Genomic DNA, 27,733 nt, shown 5'->3' on the forward strand with positions numbered 1-27,733 from the left:
CCAGAAAGCAAAATTAAAGCTTGAAAGAAGGCACTGCTCAAAGCTAGCACTGGACCTTTGGAAATTCTCATAGGCTAATCTTGGGTAAGACAGGCAAACTTGCAGAATTCAGTTACAAGGGTAATACCTACAAGTCAACCTCTTGAGAAAGGTCAGCCTAAGCCCCACAATTATTTAAAGACGATTTATTTTAAAAGGTAAGGTCAAGAAATTTATTCAGCCCATCAGGACAGGAAGGAAGCCGAGGTTAGACACATGTGAGCTCACAGATACAGGTCTTCAGGCAACACCAGGAAGCTTTCATAGGTTTGCTTGTGGGGCAGAACGTAGGCAATTGTTCAATATAATTTAGGCTGATAAATTTCAACAGGTCTACTCCTGTTGACCTAATTTCATTATGTGAGCAGCTGATGCCAGGGAAGAGCTCTAACGCTGTAGTTTTAACCACACATATTAACATCATAACATGTTTTCTTTTCCATAAAACTAAGAGGCTATGAAAGCTTGCCCATAGCGCCTTGGGTGTACTTTCTCCACTCTTACACATGGTCCTATGTCTGGGCCAGTAACCATTTACTGCAGACTAACAGCAGCAAAATAACCAAGTGGGTGGCCACGTCCTTCAGAACTAAGAGATGGCTGTTCTGGCAGAAAGCAGCAAGTAGAGTTGGGCCTATGCAGAGGCAAAGTTCTCGGCTGCCAATGCATTGCAATTTGAGAAGCATCCCGAAGCCCCACCTCTCCCAAAATATCTCTTTCACCAGCCTGCTAAGGCAAGGTCCTCTCCTCCTGTCCCGCTTGAAATTCCAGCCATCAGATTTACTGCTTTTGTAGTTAGGCTAGGGAATCATTTTGATGATGGCATGAAATATGCATGTTTCTTGGGAAGACCAACAAAAAAAAAACTAAAATAGAAATCTCTCCTATTGGAGAGATCTGGTCACTTGACCTGGTCTCTTGATTATCAAAATAATTACTACCTTGGAAAACTAAGTCTAGGATCCTACTAGAATAGAAAAGAGGTAGGTTTTGATTGATCCAAGAAGCAATCCTTTGCCTTAACAATTTATAACATGATTACAGAAACTAGTATTCAAATAATGCTGTTAAAAAATGTTATATTCATCTCTAACTTTTCACCTCTCTAAATTCTCTTCTTTTTGGGTTTCCCATCCTGTTTTAGAACTCTGAACTAAATAAAATAAATGCTCATCCTCTTCTGAATTAATATTTTGTGTAGTTCTTGCTAAGAATGGCATCAAATTTTAAGGAACAAATTAAAAAGACCTACCTGGGTAAGGAAAACTTACTAGTAAACGGCCAGGGGAAACTTGAGGATACTAAGTGCTAAGTGGGTAAACAGAAGGGTAGGAAAGACAGCAGGATTAACATAGAAACAAAAAAAGTCACAGATGTTCACCCACCCACATTTCTTCAAAGGGAGCCATACATACAATATTCTGGGTTATTTGCAGCTATCTGCTACATACTAATGATCCTACCTGGTAGAGCCTGATGATATGGGGGTGGCAAAGCATCTTCATAATTTGAACTTCCCGGAAAATCTTCTTCAAGTTTTCTTCATCCAGCTGGGTCTTATCTATGATCTTGATAGCAACCTGACAACAGAGGGAAAAAATTTACTCTGATGCATTATTAAAAGCAGTTTACTAAGAAAAATTAGGTTCACTTTAAAACATTACGTTCCATAAAATATAAGCTGCCAGTATTCTGTTTACAGAATGTCAATGAGAAAAATTAATTTACTCTTTTTAAAAAGATAGGAAATGGATTCCTAGCAAGTTGGTCTCAAAGAAACAGACTCCAAAAGCTAATGGGTCTTCTGCCATTTCTTCAATTGCTTATATGGTAAAATCCTATGAAAAAATACTTTATTACTCCATAGATGTCGTTACGGTCTGGGTCAAATCATGTTTCAGTGCAGAGTGGTATGCAGGGCCTCTCATTAAGACAAGAAGCTTTAAATAAAATAAAAAATTTTTTAAAAGGCAAGAAGCTTGTATCATAAGTACATGGTGTCTTACTAAGGTTTTATGAGAACTATCACAGGAGCTTTCACATCTCACCAGGTGCTTGTAGAACTCAATAATAATAATAATAGTAGCAGTGATGGTGGTGGCAGCAGTAGTAGCAGCAGCTACCATATACAAAAAGTTTACTATGGGCCAGGCATAACTCTTAGTGCTTTGGAAGTACTAACTCATTTAAACCTCCTAACACCCACATTATCATTAACCTTGTTTCAGAAATACAGAAACTGAGGCACACAGAGATTAGGTAATTAACCAAGATTAAGTAATTTACACCTAGTATATGACAGATGCAGGATTGAAGCCTAGGTAGCTTGGCTTTAGAATCAAATTCTTAATAATAATGTTATAAGAATCTGAAGATCTTTCTTTAGCATACATGCACTGCGTCATAAAACATATCTTTCCAATGTGCCCCCTTTTAATAAGATACTCATCAGCAAATACATTTTAATAAAGAATGAACGATGAAGTACTTTTAAAAATCTACTAAATCTAAACTTCCACCGTGAAATACTTAAAATATTTGTGTTGCTCCAAAATATGTCTGTATGTCAGTTTCAATTACCTAATCAGTATGGAAGCAATACTGGTTAGATGAAGAGCCTAGACTAGTCAAACTCTAATCCTCTCCAAATCTTAACATTCTAAGATTCTATGCACCAGAGAAGTAAAGGGAACATATACAGTACTTACTGAGGAATAAAACAGGAAAACAAAATTTCAAAAGTAAAAATGTTTAGCTCAGAGAAATAAAGACTGTTTGGAGCCATACATGGCAGATTATTCAGATGTATAAACGGCTGGCATAAAAGTAACTTTATCTGAAGCTGTTTCAGGTGTTAAAATGAGGACCCATGGGAGAAAGGCACAGGAAGATAAATTTCAGCTGTACTCAAAGAGTATTCAAGCCATGCCTAATGAGGGAGTGTGATGAAAGGAGCTGGGTGTGGCTGGAGCTACAAGGATTAATCAGACACAGCTTAAACTTCAAGGAGATCACACAGTCTAAAAAGGAAAAAAGATGTGTGGAACTGAAAACAATGCAGCATTGGAAGTACAATCAATGGAGCTATGTACCAGGTATAATAACAGACAGAGGATGGTGAATGACCTTCACCTATAGGAGAAGAGGTAGAAAAAGTCTGGGAAAGACTTCACAAAGAAAGCAGAATTTCACTACAGAGAGAACTGGGATAGGCAGAGAAGAAGGTAGAGAATTTGATGAGGATCTCACCAGCTGCTTGGTTTCCTATAAGAAGTCTTGGATCTTATAACCCTTGACCCCCTGCATTTCTACTTCTCCTCATTACTGCACCAGATCACATACAAGACCTTAACTCCACAACTGGTCTAGCATCTGCTCCTGCTTCTCTCAGGATAGCTCCCAAAACAACAACAAAAAAAATCATGGTACACAGTGTCTCTTCCTAGAACAAATAGCTTGGTCTTAATAGTCATTATTAATAAAACCTTACATGTGAATGGCACCTTGTAGTGTACAGAATGCGTTCATAAAATAACAAGCTTAGAAACTTGCAGATATATCCCGATAGCAGAGCTGACAAACAGCTGTAATCCCAGCACTTTGGGAGGCCAAGACAGGCAGACTGATTGAGTCCCGGAGTTCAAGACCAGCATGGGCAACATGGTGAAACCCCATCTCTACTAAAAAACTTTAAAAAAATTAGCCGAGCATGGTAGCATGTGTCTGTAGTCTTAGCGACTCAGAAGGCTGAGGTGGAAGGACAGTTTGATCCCAGGAGCTGAAGTTGCAGTGAGCTATGATCGTGCCAGCAACAGAATGAGACCCTGTCTCAAAAGAAAAAAAAAAGAACTTCCAAACAAGGGCGTTGGAAATGGGTTACAAGCAATAATGGATCACCTCCAATCTCAACTTTCTGTGCACGACATGATGTGCAAAAGGTGGGAAGAAATGCTAGGATTTATTTATCTTAATAACAGAGGGCATCAACTGTCTAAGGTCTGTGCCTGAAATCTTCCACCTCTGCCCACCCCCTACTAATTGATGGCATGTACAATATAACTCGGGAAAGGCGGGTGGCCTTCAGGTTAACTTACGAAATTTGTGCATTCTTTCACCTCCAAGAGATCACAGGGAGTCATATAGTGGGGCCTCCCTGATTCATAAGGCACTCACTCTAAATTTCATTTGCATTCTGAAGCAATACGACCTTCATAATGGTAAACAGAGATTGTGTGGCTCCCAGTCAGCCACACAATCACGTGGGTAAATAACAATACAGTGAATTAAACGCATTTCTGACTTACCATATTTTCAACTTTAATGGGTTTATTGGGACGTAACCCATCATAAGTCAAGAAATATCTGTACTAGCAATAATGCCTTTTGTTGGCTATAATTAACAATGATTTATTACATATTTCAAAATGGCTGAAGGAGATTTGAAATGTCACCAACAGAAAGAAATGATAAATGTTTGGGGTAATGGATATCCTAATTACCCTGATTTGATCATTACATGTTGTATCCATGTAGCAAAATATCAAATGTACCCCATAAATATGTACAATAATAAATAAATAAATATATACATGAATTTTACAAAGAAATGTACTTCATCTTTTCAGGAAAAATTGCATTGAACATAATCTGTTCTTAGAAGGCATATACAAAGAAGTTTCAATAGATTAAAACATCAAACTCCTGTCTACTCTTTAGTGAGAGTTCAGATTCCAGAAGACATTGAAAAGTGAAGCTTTGGGCCAGGCACGGTGGTTCACGCCTGTAATTCCAGCACTTTGGGAGTTCAAGGCAGGAGGATGGCTTGAGGCCAGGAGTTCAAGACCAGCCTGGGCAACAAAGTGAGACCTCATCTCTACAAAAAATAAAAAAATTAGCCAGGTGTGGTAGTGTGTGCCTGTAGTCCCAGTTACTCAGGAGGCTGAGGCAGAAGGATTCCATGAGCCCAGGCGATCGCTTGAGCCTAGCAAGGGTGAAGTGAGCCATGATCATGCCACTGCATTGCAGTCTGTGCAACAGAATGAGACCCTTTCTCCAAAACAAAAAACAAAACAAAACAAAACAAAAAAAGTGAACCTTTACTTAGTAGTTGAATATAGTACTGAAAGCAAGGACTCTGAAGTCAAGCTACTTAGATTCAAAATCTTGGAACTATCCCTTACATATAACCTAGAACAGTTTATTTGATTTTCCAATGGCTCCCTATCTGTAAAATGTGGGCAACAACGGAACCTACTTTAAAGTGATTTTGGGGATTAACAAAGCTAATATATGCAACCTGATTAATATAATGCCTGGCACAGTAAACAGGCAATATATGTTAATTACAGGTACTGCTGTTGTTATTTTATTTTCTTCTGGAATCAAGCCTTCAACTTTAGGCATTCCTTGGCAAGAATTAGATTTGCTTCACTAAGCAACATAATCCTGGATCCGAAACACATCAACTCCTTATTCAAGGGACAAATTGAGGGACCAAGAAGCAAAATAGCTAACAATTTGTGGGCAGCATTCAGAACCAACTGGCTGCCGCCAGCTGATGTGGGAAGAACATGGAAAGAACAGAGCTGGAAAAAAAATAAACGCATTCCATTCAGGAAAGTCACAGTGAGCCATAGGATGGAACCCACAGCAAGACCTGACCCTGAGGGCTGTACCAGAGAGACAGTGGTCTACTTCTTCACAGCAGGCCAGGCTCCCCTTGCCAACCCTACCTACTAGCTAACACCTGAGAGGGGAGAACTTACTGCTGCTTGGCAATGGCATAACTGCTTGATAAGGCCACTTAACAGGGAAACGAACTCAGCTCCTACCTTAGCTGCAAACTGGAAAGTGGGAGTTTTCTAAAAAGCAGAAAAATAAAGTTGGAACACAGAAACTGCCAAGTCAGACAGCAGGTGGCTGGCACACAGGTATGACTATTTTGAGAATATCTAAACAGATAAATGAGTAGGAGTTTCACAGCTACAGATTACTGAAGGCTATATAGTAAAGGTTTTGGTGTAAAGTACACACCAGTTGCTGGAAAAATTGAATGTGTCCACAACAAAGGCAAATCAGTAGGTAAAGAAAAGATAAACTCTCAAAGAATGTTTTTATATTGGGGCTGAAAATCTATAAATCTCCTAATTGTACTTACATATGAAAATTATAACAAAGAAGAAAACTTCCAACATGTTATCAAGAGACCATATATTTCCTAAGTTTGCCTGTTCTACACAGAATTCTTTTGTCTTCCAAAGAGCATGACTTTGTAAATTGACATTCTAATATTAATTAAACATGACACTGTATCAAGTATGCTACTAAAGAGATACAGATTGTGAGAGTCCTTAATTTCCCTACTCAAGACATTCCCATTCAACAAATTCTTCTTTTTCAATTGGCATGTGGTAGGAAAAAAATTAAATTTAGATCATGCCAAATTTAAAGTCATAGTTCTTTATTATTCATTCTATAAGAGGAAAAATTACTATTTCCCCCTTTTAGTTCTCACTTCTAAAAAACACAGTTCTTTTTAACTCAACTCACTTTCGTAAGCACAATAATGTTCATAGTGAATGAAGCTGAAAAAAATAGTGGTTTCTTCACAACAGGCAATAATTCACTTGCATATTCTGACACCATAGTTGCAAGCAAGATAATGGCAACAGAGTAAAAAACAATGAACTAAGGGACACTTCAGCATTAAGATCAAAACAAACCACCCTTCCCCATCAGAAGTAAACGCCCTATAGTAGATAGTACGGATTCAGGGATGTGCCAGGACAAATGGACAGTTCAAGAAAGAACTACGTAGGAGGGAAATGCAAAGTTCACAAGGGCTCAAATTCTTCCAAAACGAGAAAGAGCATCTCCTTACACTGGTATGCAGATGAACATACAGTAATTTCGAAGAATATAGTGAGCAGACTGCGTGCTTTTTAGAAGGAAAGAGAAAACATTACAGTTTGAAGAAAAGCTTATTTTTTAAAAATTTGTTTTAAGGAAAGAGCTCTATTTCTCTTGGAAATGTCTTTAAAATTTAGGCAGATATCAAACATTTTGTCATTGTAAGCTTTTTTCAATGAGGTTATGTTTTTATACTAACTTCTGTAGCAAAATTTTTATTCTCTATGACAAAGCTTATCTACTCTAGAACATTCTCAGCTCAGCTCTACAACTATTTTATGATCTAGATCTGTACAGTGTAATACAGTAGGCACCAGCCACATGTAACTATCCAGACTGATGCGCTATAAATGTAAAATATATACCAGATTTCAAAGATAGTAATATAAAAAAGAATTAAACTATCTCCCTGATAATTTTTATATTGATTACATGTGGAAATTACAATATTTTAGATACATTAGGCTAAACAAAAGATATTAAAACTAATTTCACCTCTTTTTACTTTTTTAATATGATTATTTAAAAACTGTAAATAATGTATGTGTCCTCTTTCTGTTGGACGGCACTGATCTAGATAATGCCAATAGGCTACATAATTAATCCACCAGTTAAAGGAGGTATTCCTTGAAAATGACTTCTGAAATCATTGACTTTATATTGAGAATTGCCAACTGTCTATCTCACAGAAACTTGGCCCAAGTTACAAGGCTCTCAATGCTCAAACATAGCCTTGGGAGAAAATCTCAAATAAGGTCTCAAAAGTTATATTCTAGGAGCTCAATTTAATTCAATTTTTAAAATGTCTATTGAGCAATTGACTGGTTTACCGCACTGCCCTTGTGTGCAGCCATTCCCAGGAGGGGTTCTCTCAGAGAATTAAGTCTTATAGCCTTAAGACAGCAGTTCTCAAACTGTTTGGTTTCAGGACTCCGTCTCTTAAAAGTTAGGAGAATCTTCAAAGAAGTTTTGATTATGTGAGTAATATCTTTCAATATTTGCTTAGAAATCAAATTAAAAACCAGAAATTAAGACAAAAATTTAAAAGACACGTGTATACAACTACACATCCCCTTGGTCATCAGAGTAATTGCAGCATCATACATAGCATAGTCTCTGGAAATCCCTATTTTATAATTGTGAGAGAGTATGAATGAAAAGTGAAAATAATGTTGTGGCATTTCTATAAAAATGGTTTTGACCTAGGGGACCCACTGAAACACTATTGGAGACTATGAGGTCCCTGAATCAAACTCCAAGAACAACTGCCCTTAAAGCCTTACTGTATGTAATGAATTGACTTCTCTTCAATGCATCTAGAATAGTACCATGTTTGGGAGAACTGAGAAAATAGTCACTCAATTTTCTTTTTCTATAGGGCATAATGCTTTCACAGGACCCAGCTAAGAATGGCTGGCTAGAAAGGAACTTAAGTACCTTTGGAGTCAGCCTTAATGAAAAAATTTTTATTTAAAATTTACTAGAAAATAGAATTGTCAACAGAAAACAAATTTAGAAGAATCCCAAACCAACACAAGCTAGACTCTTGAATGCAACCTGTTACACATTAAATGACCATGATTAATAATGTTCCACGTGACCAAGGTCAGGATGTAGGCTGGCCACATTCTTGGGAAGATCTTAACGTCTGCACTGTTACCCAGGCTGGAGTGCAGTGACACGACCATAGTTCGCTGCAGCCTCAACCTTCTGGGCTGAAGCCATCCTCTCACCTCAGCCTTCTGAGTAGCTGGGATTACAGGGACACACCACCACACCTGGATAATATATATTTTTTAATTTTCTGTAGCGACAGGGTCTCACTATGTTGCCCAGGCTGGTCTCAATGGATCCTCCCACCTCAGCCTCCTAAAGTGCTGGGGTTACAGGCAAGAGCCACCACACCTGGCTTCCAATTTTTTAATTGAAGTCTATATTTCAGCTTGAAACCATTAGTCAAATCAAGTACTAAGAGGCAAAACAGGGATGTATATTTGGAAAGAACAGGTTATTCTATTCATTATACACACCAATCACAACTGTTTCTGGGAAAATATGCAGCTGTCAAGCCTAAGGAATGGCTGGGATGCCAACTCAAGACATGAGGACTCTACATGGCCAGCAAAGATAAGGGTCAGGCAGCTTTCAATAAACTCCACAGAAAGTAGTTAACAACTATAATTTAAAATGTATAGCACGCCAGGCACGGTGGCTCACGCCTGTAATCTCAGCACTTTGGGAGGCCGAGGTAGGCAGATCACTTGAGGTCAGGAGCTCGAGACCAGACTGGCCAACATGGTGAAACCCCACCTCTACTAAAAATACAAAAATTAGCCAGGCGTGGTAGTGGGCACCTGTAATCCCAGCTACTTGGGAGGCTGAGGCAGGGAGAATCGCTTGAACTTAGGAAGCGGAGGTTGCAGTGAGCCGAGATGGCACCGCTGCACTCCAGCCTGGGCAACAAGAGCGAAACTCCATCTCGCAAATAATAATAATAATAATAATAATAATAATAATAATAATAATAAAATACAATAAAATGTTAGTGCTTTTTAGGTGAGTGGTTGAACTTTTATTTTTCTGCCCTCTAGGCCGTACTGAATGGTGACTGTAAAATAGTTCATGCATTTCCAATGTCTGGATAGAGAACAGAAAGTTTACTGAAAGTGGGAAAACAAGTTGGAAAATGGTATACTGTGCAAAATTAGTAAATGGTATCTGAAGCAAAGGAAATTTTCTGTGATTACTTGAAATTCAAGACATAGAAGAGAAATTTTTAAAGACAAAAAGAAAATGACTTCTCAGTTCCAGTAATTCCCATCTGGTTGACATTTACCCTCTCAGAAAACAGAAGCCTATGAGCGTCTCCAATATTATGAGCAACTCTCTCAGGCATACTGACAGGATTGTTACTGTTGCAAAGTGTCAACAATGTTTTATAGTTAAATCAACTCTTGTCCTACAGGTTTATCATTTAAATGTATTCAACAAAATTTTTTTTAAAAAAAAAAAGGAGTGGAGGAAAAGACAGAGTTGACAATAAAAATGAAGGTCAGTCAGGATTATTTACAAAATATAGATATTCAATTTTCTATTTTCAGGTGTTTATTTCAGGTGTTTATTTTCAAAAAAAAAAAAGAGGGAAGAGCAGGAAAGAAGGAGAAGGGCAGAAAGAGAATGTAGGACAAACAAGAAACACTGAATAGAGAGAAAGGATTGGGCAGAAAAGTATTAGGGATCTGGGGAAGAAAAGGGCAAAAATGAAATTTTGCACTTTGGGAGGCCGAGATGGGCGGATTGCCTGGGGTCAGGAGTTTGAGATCAGTCTGGCCAACATGGTGAAATCCCATCTCTACTAAAAATACAAAAAAAAAACATTAGCCAAGCACGGTGGCATGGGCCTGTAGCCCCAGCTACTTGGGAGGCTGAGGCAGGGGAATTGCTTGAACCAGGAAGGTGGAGGTTGCAGTGAGTCAAGATCACACCACTGCACTCCAGCCTGGGTGACAGAGCAAGACTCTGTCTCCAAAAAAAAAAAAGAAAAGAAAAGAAAAAGAAAAAGAAATTTTAGTCCCAGGACAGAAAGACGGGAAATAACTTGGCAATATGGCCTAAATACAAGGTTGTAAGGAGACAAAAAGCTGAATAAATTTCAAGATGGATTTTCTTAATGAGTACATGCTACTCTTTCCTGGAATGCCAACTCACAGGTAAAAATAACACAGACTCACAGAAGGATTGTACTCTTCCCAAGAACAGCATTTGTCAAGAAGCCTGTGTACTGTTAAGCACATTTAGATGTAGAACCTAGAATGCTCAAAGACTTAAAGCTCCAGCTGAAAAGAGAGCTGAACTCAACTGACATAACATAATTTTCTTAAACTTCCCCTATGGAGATTTATTATATTGGGTATCTTGCTAACCTTACAATGGTAGTGCTGTTCCTGTTGAACAAAATCAGCAACAGTTCATATTTTAAATTGTTTTAAATTATATCAATATGCCCCCCAAGGACTAATAACACAGTCTGCATGAAGTAGCAGGAGCTGAGTGAACCAAGGAAACAGAAAACAGTTGAAAAACTATCCTAAATCCCTCATCTCTTGACATCTCCCAATTATTTGACAATGAAGACTAAGGAAAAACAGGAAGCAATATCCATTTTCAGACTGCATTTCATCCTCCTATTTCTGAAAGTCTCACTTGTAATGCATCCTCAGATGTCAGTAGTGTGCTCATTGTTTGTCAAGAGGTGCATCGTTGTGAAATCATGCATTTCTAGTCTAGATGTTTATGATGCCAGACTATCTTCCCTGAGCAGCCTGGAGTAAGAAGCCAGGCTTCCTGTGCCCATCAGGAGCATGGCACCAACTACCTTCTGAGGCGTTTTCCTAAGGACAGGTACACACTACAAGAGCTGACAGATAATGCCAGCTCTGGGATTCCTTCAAAATGGAATGTTTTGTGTGATGGCTTGTGCATTTATTCCAGTTTCAATGAGTTCCTTATATTTAGTAATCATCACATTTTCAAGTCAAACAAATGTTATTTCCATAATGAATGTTTGCATTTCATGTGATGAATAGTGTAATTTAAGTAACTTAAATCAATCCCTGGAAGTCTAATAGTAAACATTAATTAATTCTTAAATTTCTGGTTTTTTTGTTTTTGTTTTTTGCGATGGAGTCTCGCTCTGTCTCCCAGGCTGGAGTACAGTGGCGCCATCTCGGTTCACTGCAACCTCCACCTCCTGGGTTCAGGCAATTCTCCTGCCTCAGCCTCCCAAGTAGCTGAGACTACAGGCGCACATCACCACACCCAGCTAATTTTTGTATTTTTAGTAGAGATGGGGTTTCACCATGCTGGCCAGGCTGGTCTCAAACTCCTAACCTTGTGATCCACACACCTTGGCCTCCCAAAGGGCTGGGATTACAGGCGTGAGCCACCATGCCCAACCAAATTTCTGATATTTATTGTAAAGGTGATAAACAACACTGCCATAGAAAAAACTGAGAATGGTTCCACTGAAATATAAAATTATTATATGGGTTACACATAGCCACAATAGATGTCAAAAGACAGCTACATGAAGTATATGCTTAATATAACAGAGTTAACATTTAACAAGATTGTGTTTTCCTGTAGCAGGATTACAGACATCCTAAATACTGATCTTCTCTGATGGTCCTAAATTTGCATTAGAGTACAAGTGTAGAATTTCAAAAAGATGCTAAGGTAGAACCAAGGATTTTATGTAAAGGAAATTGTCGTCTAACTGTGTATCAGTTCATTAAAGTATTGAGTATGGTTAATAACATTGAGGGTTTTTTAAAATCATTAAAAGCATCCACAATTTAAGTAAAACCAAACTATTATACTATTAGCCCCTCTTTTATGTCTTATGACAATACTACTTTTAAGCCAATTAACATGACCCCTAATTCACTGCCAATGAGACCCAAAAGAATCTCCAGATATCAGAAATAGTTTCATTTAAGATAGACGGCCGGCGCGGTGGCTCATGCCTGTAATCCCAGCACTTTGGGAGGCTGAAGCGGGTGGATCACAAGGTCAGGAGATTGAGACCATCCTGGCTAACATGGTGAAACCTCGTCTCTACTAAAAATACAAAAAATTAGCTGGGCGTGGTGGCAGGCGCCTGTAGTCCCAGCTACTCGGGAGGATGAGGCAAGAGAATGGCATGAACCCAGGAGGCGGAGCTTGCAATGAGCCGAGATGGCACCACTGCACTCCAGCCTGGGAGACAGAGCAAGACTCCGTCTCAAAAAAAAAGAGACATATTTGGATAAATATTGTTCTAGGAAAATAAGAGACCATAATTAACACATCCCCACCAAAAAATCATAAGGAATGAGATTTATGAGATGAGAAAATGAAAATGTAGAGAGCTAGAAGGAAGTAAAATGTTAACTGATAATAATGTCATACTAAAACTAATAATCCCTCCATATTTAAAAGTCTTTGTGCAATTTTCCTGAGGTCTCTGGGTCACAGGTTTCTTGATAGATCAAGTTGGCATTTTTTGAAACTAAGAGATCAAATTGGCATTTTTTGAAACTAAGTAAAAAAAAAAATCCCTTCAATGAATCAAATGTACTTTTCTGGGTAGAAAACAGCACAGAATAAGGAGCTCAGTGTGTAGGAAGGATATAAAAATGGTCATACACAGCAGTAGAAACTTTTTCCCTCTGAACAAAATTACACACAAACCCTAATACATAAGACAGAAAAAAGAGTATCCATCCTGGTTATAGACAAAACTTTTTAGAAGCCTAGGGCTCTGCAGAACAGTTTGGAAATCACTGTGACAGCAAAAAGAGGAATGGAGTGGGTGCTGAGATTGAGAGTTCAATTTCCAGCTGTATCTCTAAGATATGTTTGTGACCTTGGGAAAATCACTTTACCCCTCTAATCCTCAATGTTTTCATCTATTACATGACTTGAAAGCAGAGGTATCAGCTGGGCACAGTGGCTCACACCTGCAATCCCAGCACCTTGGGAGGCCAAGGTGAGATGACTGCTTACGCCCAGGAGCTTCAGACCAGCCTAGGCAACATAGTGGAATCCTGTCTCTACAAAAAAAATTTCAAATTGGTTGGGCATGTTGGCATGTGCCTGTGGTCCCAGCATTTTGGGAGGCTGGGGCAGAAGAATTGCTTGAGCTCCAGAGGTCAAGGCTGCAGTGAGTTGTGATCAAGCCACTACACTCCTAGCCTGGGTGACAGAGTGAGACCCCGACTATAAAAAAGAAAGAAAGAGAGTTATCAAGATAAGGTTCTCGCTGTGCCAATTCCTAATTCGAACTCTGGGAGACTTGGGTTTTGACTTTTTTAAGTTTTTAAATTGACATTTAAGTCCTAAGGGTTCATTCACATAAATCAGAATCACTACTAGTCATATAACTCTCAATCTTGGATAGTTAAAGTAATCAAGCCATTTAGTTTTAGTTATTATTTCTTTTATTTTATCTGTTTATTATTTACTTATTTTGGTAAAGATGAGGTCTCACTATAGTCCAGGCTGCTCTCAAACTCCTGGGCTCAGGCAATCCTCCTGCCGCAGCCTCCCAAAGTGCCAGGATAACAGGCACGAGCCACCACTCCTGGCTGTATTTGTTATTTCTTTTAGAGACAGGGTCTTGCTCCGTTGACCACGTTGGAGTGCAATGATGTAATAATAGCTTGCTGTAGCCTCAACCTCCTGGCCTCAAGCGATCCTCCGTCTCAGCCTCCTGAGTAGTTAGGACTACAGGTGCGTACGACCATGCCCAGCTAAAATAATTTTTTTTAAGAGAAGGGGTCTTGCTCCTTTGCCCAAGCTGATCTAGAACTCCTGGCCTCAAGCAATCCTCCCACCTCAGGCTCCCAAAGCACTGGGGTTACAGGCATGAGTCACCACACCCAGCCCTAAGTCATCTAGTTTTACAGTGCTATATAATGTAGGACCATATGATAATAAGCAGAAAAATGCATTTACCACATTTGAGATAATCTTGGTGACTAAGTGTTTCTTTCCTCAATTAAATACATTAAACTAAAACATAACACCACTGTTTGCCCAGAAAAGCCTTGGCATTTGCTAATATTTTCACTATTGGTAAAGTCGATGTTTCCCACTGTTAAAACTAAGAACACTAAATAATAATATTGACATTAATTTCCAACCCACTTACAGAACAAACAATGGCAGACTAAATTAAATGGAATGTGAAGCAGGCAACAAGTAGGTCAAATTAATTAAACTGTAAATTACAACCACACCAGAAAGACATGAACACAGAAACCAAGAATCTGAGTCTATGAAATGTAGCATAATCCAATGTCAGCCAAATTTGACGATGTTTCCATTACCAAATTTCTCACTTAGAAATGAGAAGGTCAAAGAGTCAATTTTAGTTTGTTTTATATTTTTTGTTTTAGACTAGTTAATTCCAATATATTAAACATAAGCATAGTAAGAATAGGTAAAATATACTGAGCACCTAATATGTGCCAAGGCACTAAATTTTTTTGTTACTTTTTGTAAAGAAAATTTTCAAATATTAACAAAAGTAGACAATAAAGCATCAATCAGCTCCAAGAATTATTACTTTATACTCAATTGTTTTATCTATACCTCTAACAACTTTCTCCAAAATCCCAATCACCATATCATTTCATCTGTAACTACTTCAATATACCTCAAACAGGAGTCCTTCTCTTTTTTTAAACATAACGATGATACCTTTACCGCACTTGAAAAAAATGAGGAATAATGGCCAGGCTTGGTGGCTCACACCTGTAATCCCAGCACTTTGGGAGGTCGAGGCGGGTGGATCACAAGGTCAGTAGTTCAAGACCAGCTTGGCCAAGATGGTGAAACCCCATCTCTACTAAAAATACGAAAAATTAGCCGGGCGTGGTGGCATGCGCCTGTAATCCCAGCTATTCCAGAGGCTGAGGCAGAGAACTGCTTAAACCTGGAGAGGCGGAGGCTGCAGTGAGCCGAGATCGCCTCACTGCACTCCAGCCTGGGTAACAGAGCGAGACTCTGACTCAAAAAAAAAAAAAAAAAGAATAATTACAGGCATTAACTCTTAACCCATACAACAACACCCTATGGAGTAGGTACTATTATTCTCATTTTACAGATGTTTCTGAGACACATACCAATGAAGTTATGTGCCCTGGATATACAGCACTGAATGGCAGAGGCAGGATTTGAAGCCAGACAGTCGAGCTCAAGAACCTGAGCCCTTCACTACATTATGTTTTGCTCCTTCTCAAAAGTAGATTTTATGGTAACCAGTTGTTAAATATAAACAGAGATAATTGACTAATAAAAGAATGGATGACCGACAGCATCAGACTTTAGCAAAATTTTGAAACAAGGAAAACATATCACAGTATTTCACTTATCCTCCAACTTCTTTCTTCATCCCCAGCTGGTATGCTGCATTGAACATCTCTACCTATCTTCATTTAACCTTGTACCCATTATTTTTAAAAGTAAAGTTTATTCTTTTTACTACAACCAGCTCTGTTGGGTTAAACTAACATTTGGGATGTATTCTGCAACTAATTTTCATCAAGACAGACTTACTGGATGCAGTCCTACTCAAAATTAAATATTCTCTTCAGAAGTCATATTATGAAATATATACACCTACTATGTACCCACAAAAAAATTAAAAATAAAAATAAAAGAAGTCATATTCTGTGTGACAAACAGACCCCACGATGACTGGCCCCCAATGGTTGTCTCTCACACACACACACATACACATAATGACAGACCTATTCATGCCTTTATGTAATATGCTCCCTTTCTTCCAAGTGGAGCTAGAGAGCTTAATGAAGTAAATGGCCATGTTACAGAAGCCCTCAGGAAAAGGAACTGTGGGTGGCATCAAAGAACTGTGGGCAGTCTCTCTAGGATCAGTCTCTCTAGGAGCTCCAGCCAACAGCCAGCAAAAAGCTGGGATCCTCACTCATAAAGCAATTCTACCAATTACCTGAACGATCTCGTAAGTAACTTCTTTCCCAGTTAAGCCTCCAGGTGACAATGCAGTCCATTTAATACTGTACAGCCTTCTGAGACCCTGAGCAGAGGGCTCAGCTAAGCCATGCCAGGACTCAAGACCCATGGAAACTGTAAGACAGTAAATGTGTGCTGCTTTAAGCTGCTAAATTTGTGGCAGGTTGCTACATAGTAACAGAAAACTAACAGCTCATGGTTCTTTATAAGGTAGACAACTATCATCTCCAAGAAATTCTAGGCCAAGGAAATCTCTTCCATAATTTATAGTACAGAACTGTAGCAGTTTCAAGCAAGAGTTCAAGCATGTGAACAAAACTAAAGCTCTTTCTTGAGAAAAGCTTTGCTTTAGCCTTACTTGTAGAGATTCCAGCAAACTCTGTGTAAACATAGGTAAGCTCTCCACTGGAAAAGTAAATATGTCAGGCTCCTTAGTTTACCAAACAAAGTTACTTTTTTCAATTGCACAAAATGCTATCAAAAGCACGTGCATCTAATGACTTCCCTCCAGCTAGTATATTATGAAATGGGGGGAAAGAAATAACTTTACAGTGGAAAAACTTGACAAACACTACCTGAACCAGGTGATCAAGGTTAGCATCAACAGTAATAAGTCATGTTGATAGTATGTGCCCTTGGTATGATGTGATGAAAATGGCACTTTACCTTGGTTATCTTACCACTTAAAACCTATAACCCCAATCTAATCATGACAAAGACATCAGACAAATTCCAACTGAGGGGCATTCTACAATACCTGACCAGTACTACTCAAAACCGTCAAGGTCATCAAAAACAAGAAAAGACTGAGAAACTGTCACAGCTAAGAGAAACCTAAGGAGACATGGTGACTAAATGGCATGTGGTATCCTGGACAAGATCCTGACACAGAAAAAGGACATTCTGGTAAAAACTAAGGGAATTTGAGTAAAGTATGAACTTTAATAAGGATGTACTAATATTGGTCCATTAATTATGACAAATGTATCATATTACTGTAAGATAGTAAGAATAGAGGAAACTGACCGTGAGGTATTTGGGACCTCTGTACTATATCTGCAATTTTTCTATACATCTAAAGCTATTCTAAAATAGTTAATTTCAAACATCATAATGGAATGCTCTGCTCTTCTAGCACTACATTCAAATTCAGTCTTAAATTGTTTTGTTAGGAAACTTCTATTTAATGTTGGAGATACCAGACTAAACAACAGCTTTCTGCTTTCTGTCAGTTCAAGTAACCAGAACGCTTAACAGACAACTTTCTTCACTAGACTCACTAGACCTATATCCAGAGTCAAAATGGTTTCCGTATAAAGAACACTTTGGAACCCTTTTTTTTCCCCCTTTTGAAACTGGGTCTTTGTCACCCAGGCTGGAGTGCAGTGGCACGATCACAGTTCACTACAGCCTCAACCTCCTGGCCTCAAGTGATCCTCCCCAGTGACTGGGCCTACAGGCATGTGCCACCATAGGGGTTTCTGTTTGTTTGTTTCTTTGTTTGTTTGTTTGTTTGTTTTTGTAGAGACAGTGTCTTGTTATATTGCCCAGGCTGGACTCAAACTCCTGGCTTTAAGTGATCTGCCTTGGACTCCCAAAGTGCTGGGATTACAGGTATAAGCCACCGTACCTGGCCTTGAAATCTTTTAAAAAATTTTATTATTGAAGAATTTTTCTTTTAGACATGGTTTTGTGAACCTGGTATCAACTCACAGGGTATTAAGTTTTGACTTACAATGTGGTGCTGGGAAATTGGTTTTCTCAATTGGATTTTTTCCTTTTATTTAATAATAATGTTAGTTAAGGAATTCATGTTTTCTTGTTGGCCTGTACTGCCAGAAAGCAAAAGCTAAATGAACTGTGGTAGCTCTACTTAGCCTAAGTTTTCTGGTAAAATAGTATCCATCTCTCTTCTTCCCTACACTATTTGGCCCTAATTCTTTTAAATTTGTTTTAATCTATTGATCTTCTGTTAAAGATACCTGAAACTCTTTCTGAAAGTAGACTTTTAAAAAAATTCACAAATATTTAGCCAGAACGAGGACATGAAATTCATTAACAAGACAAATAATCACATTAGTATTTCTCCTCAGCAAGAATTTCCCTTTGTATTCTAGTTATTTAAAAAAAAAAAAAAGCAGCTTTATTGAGATATTCACATACCATGCAATTCACCAATTTAAAGTGTAAAATTCAATGTGTTTTGTAAATTCACAGGAATAGTGCAACCATCACAATCTAAGTGAACATTTTTGTTCCGACTAAAAGAAACCTCATACCTGTTTAGCTGTCACTCCTCAATCCCCCACTCCTATCCCTCCACCAGCCCTAGGCAACCACTAATCCACTTTCTTTCTATAAATTTGCCTATATTAAATATTTCATCTCAATTAGATCATACAATATGTGGCCCTTTTGTGACTTGTTTCTTTTACTTGGCATAATGTTTTCAAGGGGCATTCACCTTGGAGCATGTATCAGTACTTCATTACTTTTTATTGCCAAATAATATTCCATTGTATGGATATATTAATTTTAATTATCCATTCTTTAGTTGATGGACATTTCGGTTGTTTCTACTTTTTGGCTATTATGAATAATGCTGCCATGAACATTCATAAAATTTTGATGTGAATGTGTTTTCACTTATCTTGGGTTTATACCTAGCAGTGGAATTGCTGGGTTATATGGTAATTCCACTTTTAACATTTTTTGAAACCTTAAACATTTTCAAGAAATGACAAAGCTCCTGCATCATTAACTTCTCTCACCAGCAATGCCAGAAAGTTCTACTTCCACATATCCTAACCAACACTTGTTATTGTCCATCTTTTTTTATTACAGCCATCTTAGTGGATACGTGGTATCTCATTGTGGATTTTATTTGCATTTTCCTGATGACTAATGATGCTGAGAATCTTTCCATGTGTTTGTGGACTAACTGCATACATTTTGAGGGGCATTACACATTGGAATCTTTCCTCTATTTTTAAATTATTAGCCTTTTTACTATTGAGTTATAAAAGCTTTTATATATTCTAAATACAAGTTCCTTATCAGATGTACGATTTGCAAACATTTTCTTCCATTCTGTGGGTTGTCGTCAATTTTCTGATGGTATTGTCTGCCGAACAAAAGTTTTTAATTTTGATGTAGTCCATTTATCTATTTTTCCCTTTGTCCCTTCTGCTTTTGGTAGTCTATTTAAGAAACCACTGCCTAACTCCAAATCAGAAAGATTTGCTCATATGTTTTCTTCTCTTCAAAAATGTGAGAGCTAAAACTATAAAACTCTATGAAAACTCTTAGAGAGTTTTGTGGTCCACTTGAAGTTAATTTTTGCATATGGTATAAAGCAAAGGTCCAACTTCATTCTTTTGAACATGGATATACACTTATTCCAGCACTGTTTGGTGAAAAGACTCTTCTTTCTCCAATGAATTATCTTCGTAGACTTAACAAAAGTCAAATGACTGTAAGTGTAAGGTTTTATTTCTGAATTCTTGAATCTATCCCATTTATCTGCTAGGACCACATTATGTTGTTTCTTCTAGTTCTTGATATTCCAGATGTTGATAGTCATCTTCCTCTGCTAAGGTTGGTGTTTAGTAAAGTTGTGTGAGCACCCCTACAGGGCCTAGGACCCAGAACCCAGTTGTGGTGTTTTAGTAACTGTTAATGAATCAAATGAGAAGATTCCTGATTGTGGTTTAGGAGAATTTTTTTCTATTTTAAAAAATGTCAATAGACAAATATTAAAAATTGTTTTGACAATAAACTATCAAATTAGCAAAATAACAACAGGTAAATATAACTAAGATACAACTAAAATAAGTTACAGGGCAGTGACAATGATAATGGAATAATAGTTTGGACTAGTCATCCAGCTGATTTATTAATTAATGAGAATATATGTTTATATTCCAACTATTTCTTTTTAAAAAGGGCTGAGGTATTTACAAAAATCAAACATATAAAATAGGACAATTAAAAATAAAAAATAAATAGGTATTTCATCGTTATTTTCCCAAAGCCATAGAGCCTTGGGAAAAGACCAAATATTTCTGGATCAGCAGACATGCAAAGGCTTCATTAGAATCAAGTCCACTAGCCTACAAGCAGCACACACAAGGGAAAACTTCTTTCTTCTTCCTCCCTCCCTCCCTTCCTTCCTTTTTATAGAGACAGAGTCTCGTTATGTTGCCCGGAATGGTTTTAAACTTCTGGGCTCAAGGCATCCTCCCTCCTCAGTCCCACAAACTGCTGGGATTACAAGCATGAGCCATCATGCCCAGCCAGAAACTTCTTAGGTGAGTTGGGCTCTTCAAAGAAGAATAGATACAGGAAGTTCTGGCCCTCGCCTCCCCAAAATCTCTGCTTTTTAGTTGAAAAAGGACGAAGAAATCTAGGGTTTCTTTGTCCTCTGGTTCCTCCAAAGTAGGTCAGGTCTGTGTGTAATTATTGGGTTTCACATTCCTTCGGAAAAGGAAGAGATGCCAGTTCATGGAGGTATTTAACAAACAGCAGATTCAAGCTAGGGCTAGGGGCAAAAGAGTGCTTCTGCTCCTGAACAAAAAATAAAAACAAACAAACTAAGAAACAGTCTTTGGTTTTTAAGAATAATAAGCTAATTTTGAGACAGGTAGAATAAAAGGCCTAATTTCTCATTCTAAGGCTACAACCACTGAACTTAAGCTTGTGGATGAGTTCTCCTAGTTTCATCTTCTTCCTAGGCACGCTCTCTATTTAGCAAGGTTGACATAAAGAAATTCAGGGAAAAAAATGCAAAATATATTTACTGTAAAACTTTATGTGCAAGAGCATGTACCAAAAGATTAAGAATTACTATCTGCAGGCCAGGCATGGTGGCTCACGTCTGTAATCCCAGCACTTTGGGAGGCTGAGGCGGGTGGATCACGAGGTCAGGAGATCGAGACCGTCCTGGCTAACACGGTGAAACTCCATCTCTACTAAAATTACAAAAGCTTAGCTGGGCGTGGTGGCATGCACCTGTAGTCCCAGCTACTCGGGAGGCTGAGGCAGGAGAATTGCTTGAACCGGGGAGGCGGAGGTTGCGGTGAGCTGAAATCGCACCACTGCACTCCGGCCTTGCTGACAGAGTGAGACTCTGTCTCAAAAAAAAAAGAATTACTATCTGCATTACCAAAAGTCTTCTTCAGAAAAAAGAATTACCTCAGGGTTCCTTTCAACAACATACTTATAAAAAATTTTATTGTAAAATATGTCATATTCAAACCATAGTTCCTATGTACTCTTCCATTCCATAGCACCACCTCATCCCACTCCAAGAAAACCACCATCCTGAAGTTTGTTCATTTGCTTTTCTTTATAATCTTACCATATATGTATCCCCAAACAACAACATATTGTTTAGATTTGCCTGCATCTAAGCTTTATGCAAATAGAATCATACTTTTTTTTTTTGAGGCAGGGTCTCACAATGATGTACAGGCTGGAGTGGAGTGATATGAGCATAACTCACTGTAGCTGCAAACTCCTGGGCTCAAGTGATCCTTCCACCTCAGCCTTCTGAGTAGCTAGAAATACGGGTACACAACACCATACCCAGATAATATTTTTTTTAATTTGTTGTAGGGAAACGGTCTTGCTATGTTGCCCAAGCTGGTCTTGAACTCCTGGGCTCAAGGGATCCTCCTGCCTCAGCCTCCCAAAGTGCTGAGATTACAGGCTTGTGCCACTGCACCCAGCCCATATTTATTATTTCTAACTGCCTTTTTTGATCCCCACTATTTTGGAATACTCTACGAAGATGTATGTAGTGGCACTTAATTCATTTTATGCTCAGAGGTCACCCTTTTATAAATATACCAACTGTATTTACGCCTTACAGTTGCTAGACATTTGAGTTGCTTGTACTTTTAGCTACTATGAACAATAATTTAAATATTCTTACATATGTCTCTTAAGCCATGCGCACAAGAATTTCACTAGGGCACATATCTAGGCATCACTAGGTAAAGCCAAATTGTTTTCAAAAATGAAGGTACCTAACAGTAGGACTGCTCCTACTGCTCATGTCATCTCTAACAACTGTAACTATATTTTCAATTTTTCCCTGTTTGGTGGGGGAAAGGGGATGAGCAGAAGATAGACAGTTCCTCGCCATTTTAATTTGCATTTTCTTGATTACTAAAAAGGTTGAGGATCTTTTATATGTTCATGAACCATTTGTTCCTACTCCTGTAAAATTAACTTTTTCATGACTTTCCTATTTCCATTTTTCCTAATTTTTTTTTTATTTGAGGAGTTCTTTTATATTCTGGCTAACAAATCTTTGTCAGTATATCTCTCAAGTTGTGGCTCACCTTCTCACTCTATGATGTTTCTTTTTTAAAGTAAACTTTTAGTGGAACTATAACATATAAGCAAAAATGAGGCCAAATTATAAGTGTAACTCACATAAACAAAAGCAATTTGGGTCCTCAATAATTTTTAAGAGTAGGCTGGGTGCAGTGGCTCATGCCTATAATCCCAGTACTGTGGGAGGCCAAGGTGGGCAGATCACTTGAGGTCAGGAGTTCAAGACCAGACTGACAAACATGGCAAGACCTCATCTCTACTAAAAATACAAAAACTAGCCAGGCGTGGTAATGGACACCTGTAGTCCCAGTTACTTGGGAGGCTGAAGCAGGAGAGTCGTTTGAACCTGGGAGGTGGAGTTGCACTGAGCCAAGATCATGCCACTGCACTCCAGCCTGGCCAACAGAGCAAGACTCCATCTCCAACAAACAAACAAACAAACAAAAGAGAGCACATAAGGCATAAAGGATCCTAAGATTTAAAAAGTTTGGGATCGACTAGATCAGATAAATGTTATCGTCTCATTCTCTATGTCACTAAACCTCTCATATGTTCCATCTCTTCTTTCTCTGTACTAAATTCTAGAAATTTTCTTCAGATCTATTTTCCAGTTCATTAATTTACTCTACTCTGTATCCTCTTTCCATTGTATTTTTCACTACAAATGCTCCTCAATTTACAAGGGGCTTATGTCCTTATAAACCCATTCTATCTCGTAAGTTGAAATATTACTAAGTCAAAAATGCATTTAATACACCTAGCCTACCTAACATCATAGCCTGGTCCACCTTAAATATGCTCAGAACACTGATGTTACCCTTACAACTGAGCAAAATCATCTTACAGGGGTGTCCAAGGGAGGGAACACAGGCTTGGGTTCTTAGTTCCTGTTTCTGGTTGGTTCAGTAAAGCCCCTTCCTCAACCATCTTTTCCGCTTATCACTAGAGAGAGAAACTAAAAACCATGGCTTCAGGCTGCTAAACGCCTAAAACAAAACAAGGTGGGTTAAACAAGCTTGAATTCTAACACAAGGCTTATTTTACAATAAAGTGCTGAATATTTCATGAATACTGTACTGAAGTATAATTTCTACTGAATGAATATAACTTTCACACCATTGTAAAGTTGAAAAATCATAATCAGGTCAGGTGAGGTGGCTCATGCCTATAATACCAGCACTTTGGGAGGCCAAAGCGGGCAGATCACTTGAGCTCAGGAGCTTGAGACCAGCCTGGGCAACATGGTAAAACCCTGTCTCTACTAAAAATAAAAAAAACTTGCTGCGTATAGTGGTGCCTGCCTGTATTCCTAGCTATTCGGGAGACTGAGGTGGGAGGATCACTTGAGCCTAGGAGGTGGAGGCTGCAGTGAGCTGAGATCACGCCACTGCATTCCAGCTGGGCAACAGAGCAAGACCTTGTCTCGAGAAAAAAAAAAAAAGAAAAAAGAAAGAAAAATTAAAATCAGACCATCATAAGTCTGGGGGCATCTGTATGTTTTTTATTTCTAGAAGTTCTACAGAGACTGAGTTCTTCTTCCATATTTTCCTCATCAGTTTTAAGAGTCTCCTCATCATATTTTTAACCTCCTCCTTTATTTTTTTAAACATCTGTAGGCTTTATAAGACTGATGGTTACCACCGATGTTTAGTTACCTGTCAATCGATATATATCAAACCACTCCAAAATTTAGTGGATCAAAATAACAATAATTACTAATTTGGCTCACAAAGTAGCAATCTGTTCAGGGCTTAGAGAGGAGAGCTTGCCTCTGCTCCACATGGCATCACCCAGGGCAGCTTGATAGAGAACTGAAGGATCCACTTGCAGGATCACTTACTTACAAGGATGGCAAGTCAGTACTGGCCGTCAGCTGGAAGCTTATAGCTGGTGCCACTGGCCTGAGACCTCAGTTCCTTTCCACATGGATCTCTCCATGGGCTTCTTCAGAGTATGCTGATGGGTTCCAAGAACGAGCATCCCAAGAGAATAAAGAAATGTGTGGTATTTTTATGACTTAGCCTCAGAAATGAAATAATATCACTTCTGTCATATTCTTTTGGTCAAAGCAGTCACAAAGGCCTGCCCAGCTTCAACAGAAAGAGATTCTACTTCTTGATAGCACAATAGTGAGGTTCTAGAAGAGCAGGAGTCAGGAAATACTGTTTCCATATCTGGAAAATACAATCTGCCCCATCTGACTCAAAATAACCAACTCATAATTACTTATTTTCTTATGCAAACTCACATTTCTTGCAACTTCCTCTATTAAAAGTCTTTAAGGCCTAACTATAGAGTGTGTTTTCGCCAGGCGTGGTGGCTCATGCCTATAATCCCAGCACTTTCAGAGGCCGGGGCAGGAGGATTGTTTGAGCCTAGGAGTTCAACACTAGCCTGGGCAACATAGCAAGACCCTGTCTCTAAAATTAATTAATTAATTTAAAAGAGATATGAATTTGATTCTCCCAGACACTGGGGACCATAACCAAATGGGAATGCTTTCAACTAAGTTTTCAGTTTAGAGATTTTCAGTCCTCACAGGTAGTATAAAATCTGACTGCAAATCTTTGAGTATGGGCGTCTGCTTAGGCAATTACATGGGAGGCTTCTTTCCCCTCTCCAACCAGATCCAAGACAGTAAGAGGCAAGTCTCTGCATGCAGGACATCTTTTTTCTACTCATGCACTGAAGACTTGCACCCTCCAGGGTCCCAATTCCATCTGGAACAGTCTCCAGTAGGACCTTCCACTATGCTTAGGTACTACTTGTCTCTTGTCCCTCCACTTTGCTCTAATCCTACAAGAAACCCTCAGAACCACCACCACCTTCAGGGTTTCCTCTGCTTTATGAAATGATGCTTTTTTTTTTTTTTTTTCAGACAGAGTCTCACTCTGTCACCTGGGCTGGAGTGCAGTGGGGCGATCTCGGTTCACTGCAACCTCCACCTCCTGGGTTCAAGCAATCCTCCTGCCTCAGCCTCCTGAGTAGCTGGGATTACAGACGCCTAACACCATGCCCAGCTAATTTTTTGTATTTTTAGTGGAGACAGGGTTTCACCATGTTGGCCAGGCTGGTCTTGAACTCCTGATCTTGTGATTTGCCCACCTCGGCTTCCCAAAGTGCTGGGATTACAGGCACGCGCCACTGTGCCCAGCCTCAATTATTTTTCTTACACTAGTTCCAGAACGTTATATGTGCTCATACATTTTTACCTTTCCTAGCCTCATTTAAAAATGTTCCAGCTGGCTCACACCTGTAATCCCAGCACTTTGGGAGCCTGCGGCGGGCAGATCACAAGGTCAAGAGAGCAAGGCCAACATGGTGAAAACCATCTCTACTAAAAATACAAAAATTAGCTGAGCATGGTGGCACGCACCTGTAGTCCCAGCTACTCAGGAGGCTGAGGCAGGATAATCGCTTGAACCCAGGAGGTGGAGGTGGCAGTGAGCTCAGATCACACCACTGCACTCCAGCCTTGGTGACAGTACGAGACTCCGTCTCAAAAAAAAAAACCACAAATGTTCTGACCAGAAAGGATTTCTCTGAATATCTAATCTACTATATTACTGAAAAAGGAATTACTCATCATTCATCTTATTTCATTTATTAAAAATTGAAATATAAAAAATTAGCCAGGCGTGGTGGCGGGCACCTGTAGTCCCAGCTACTCGGGAGGCTGAGGCAGAAGAATGGCATAAACCTGGGAGGCGGAGCTTGCAGTGAGCCAAGATCTGGCTACTGCACACCAGCCTGGGCGACAGAGCGAGACTCCGTCTCAAAAAAAAAAAAAAAAAAAAAATTGATTGGCCAGGCATGGTGGCTCACACCTGTAATCCCAGCACTTTGGAAGGCTGAGGTGGGTGGATCACTTGAGGTCAGGAGTTCGAGACAAGCCTGGACAACATGCCAAAACCCATCTCTACTAAAAATACAAAAATTAGCCAGGCATGTTGGAGGGCGCCTGTAATCCCAGCTACTTGGGAGACTGAGGCAAGAAAATCGCTTGAACCCAGGAGGCAGAGGTTGCAGTGAGCCGAGACTGCGCCACTGCACTCCAGCCTGGGCGACACATCAAGACTATCTCAAAAAAAAAAAAAAAAATTGATCAATAATTTCAAGAATACATCTGTATTTTAATAAGGCAGCTATGTAAAATATCATATATCAGTTGAATGAAAATGCTTTGGAAAATGTTCTTAATATACTTCCTATAAAGCAAATCTGGGGGAATTTCAACTTATTAGAGATGCTAACTTCCGACCCGATACTTCGCATGTTTTAAACACTATTGGGAGCTGTGCTCCTGTATCTACTGTAAACACGGTCTAGAACTGAACAACTGAAGAAAAGAAAAGCAAAGGAAGGCCGGGCATAAGGGCTCACACCTGTAATCCCAGCACTTTGGGAGGCCAAGGTGGGAGGATTGCTTGACCAGCCTGGTCAACATGCAAAATCCCATCTAAAAATTAGCTGGGTGTGGTGGCATGTGCCTGTAGTCCCAGCTACTCGGGTGGCTGAGGCAGGAGGATCACCTGAGTCCAGGCGGCTGGGGCAGCAGTGAGTCATGATCATGCCACTGCACTCCAGCCTGGGTGACAGAGTAAGACTCTGTCTCAAAAAAAAAAAAAAAATTAAACCATGGTAGCATTCAAGGTTCAAAAGAAGCAGCAGCAGTTTGTGGGGGGAAAAGGGATCTGTAAACCACTGGGATAAGAACCTTTAAATGTTACATCTCCCTACCATGCTGAAAGTGATGGCTACAAATTACCATATTCCCAAAAAGATGACAATCAAACTCATATATCCCAGAAGAGAAAAAGCTATTTTGGCTATTAGGAGGCACTGGCAGTAGGCTTAACAAGTCACTGAACAAACCATTTATTGTTGTTCATCTTGAGCAATATGA

The 27,733-nt window shown here is 39.0% G+C and overlaps 1 protein-coding gene across 11 annotated transcripts in view; it reads right to left on the reverse strand.

Moving 5' to 3' along the window:
• The window catches only part of SIK3 (SIK family kinase 3), a 272,964-nt gene that overhangs the window by 131,952 nt on the left and 113,279 nt on the right, over positions 1 to 27,733 (reverse strand). For 10 of the 11 annotated variants that reach the window (XM_055273245.2, XM_055273251.2, XM_055273248.2 and 7 more), the window contains exon 2: positions 1,503 to 1,619. In XM_055273245.2, coding sequence (XP_055129220.1) covers positions 1,503 to 1,619 — 117 coding nt within the window. Of the gene's footprint in view, positions 1 to 1,502; positions 1,620 to 16,462; positions 16,487 to 27,733 lie in introns of those variants that run through there. The other variant, XM_055273246.2, reaches the window with a different exon arrangement.

Source organism: Symphalangus syndactylus, chromosome 3 (genome assembly GCF_028878055.3).
Source record: "Symphalangus syndactylus isolate Jambi chromosome 3, NHGRI_mSymSyn1-v2.1_pri, whole genome shotgun sequence".
NCBI lineage: Eukaryota > Metazoa > Chordata > Mammalia > Primates > Hylobatidae > Symphalangus > Symphalangus syndactylus.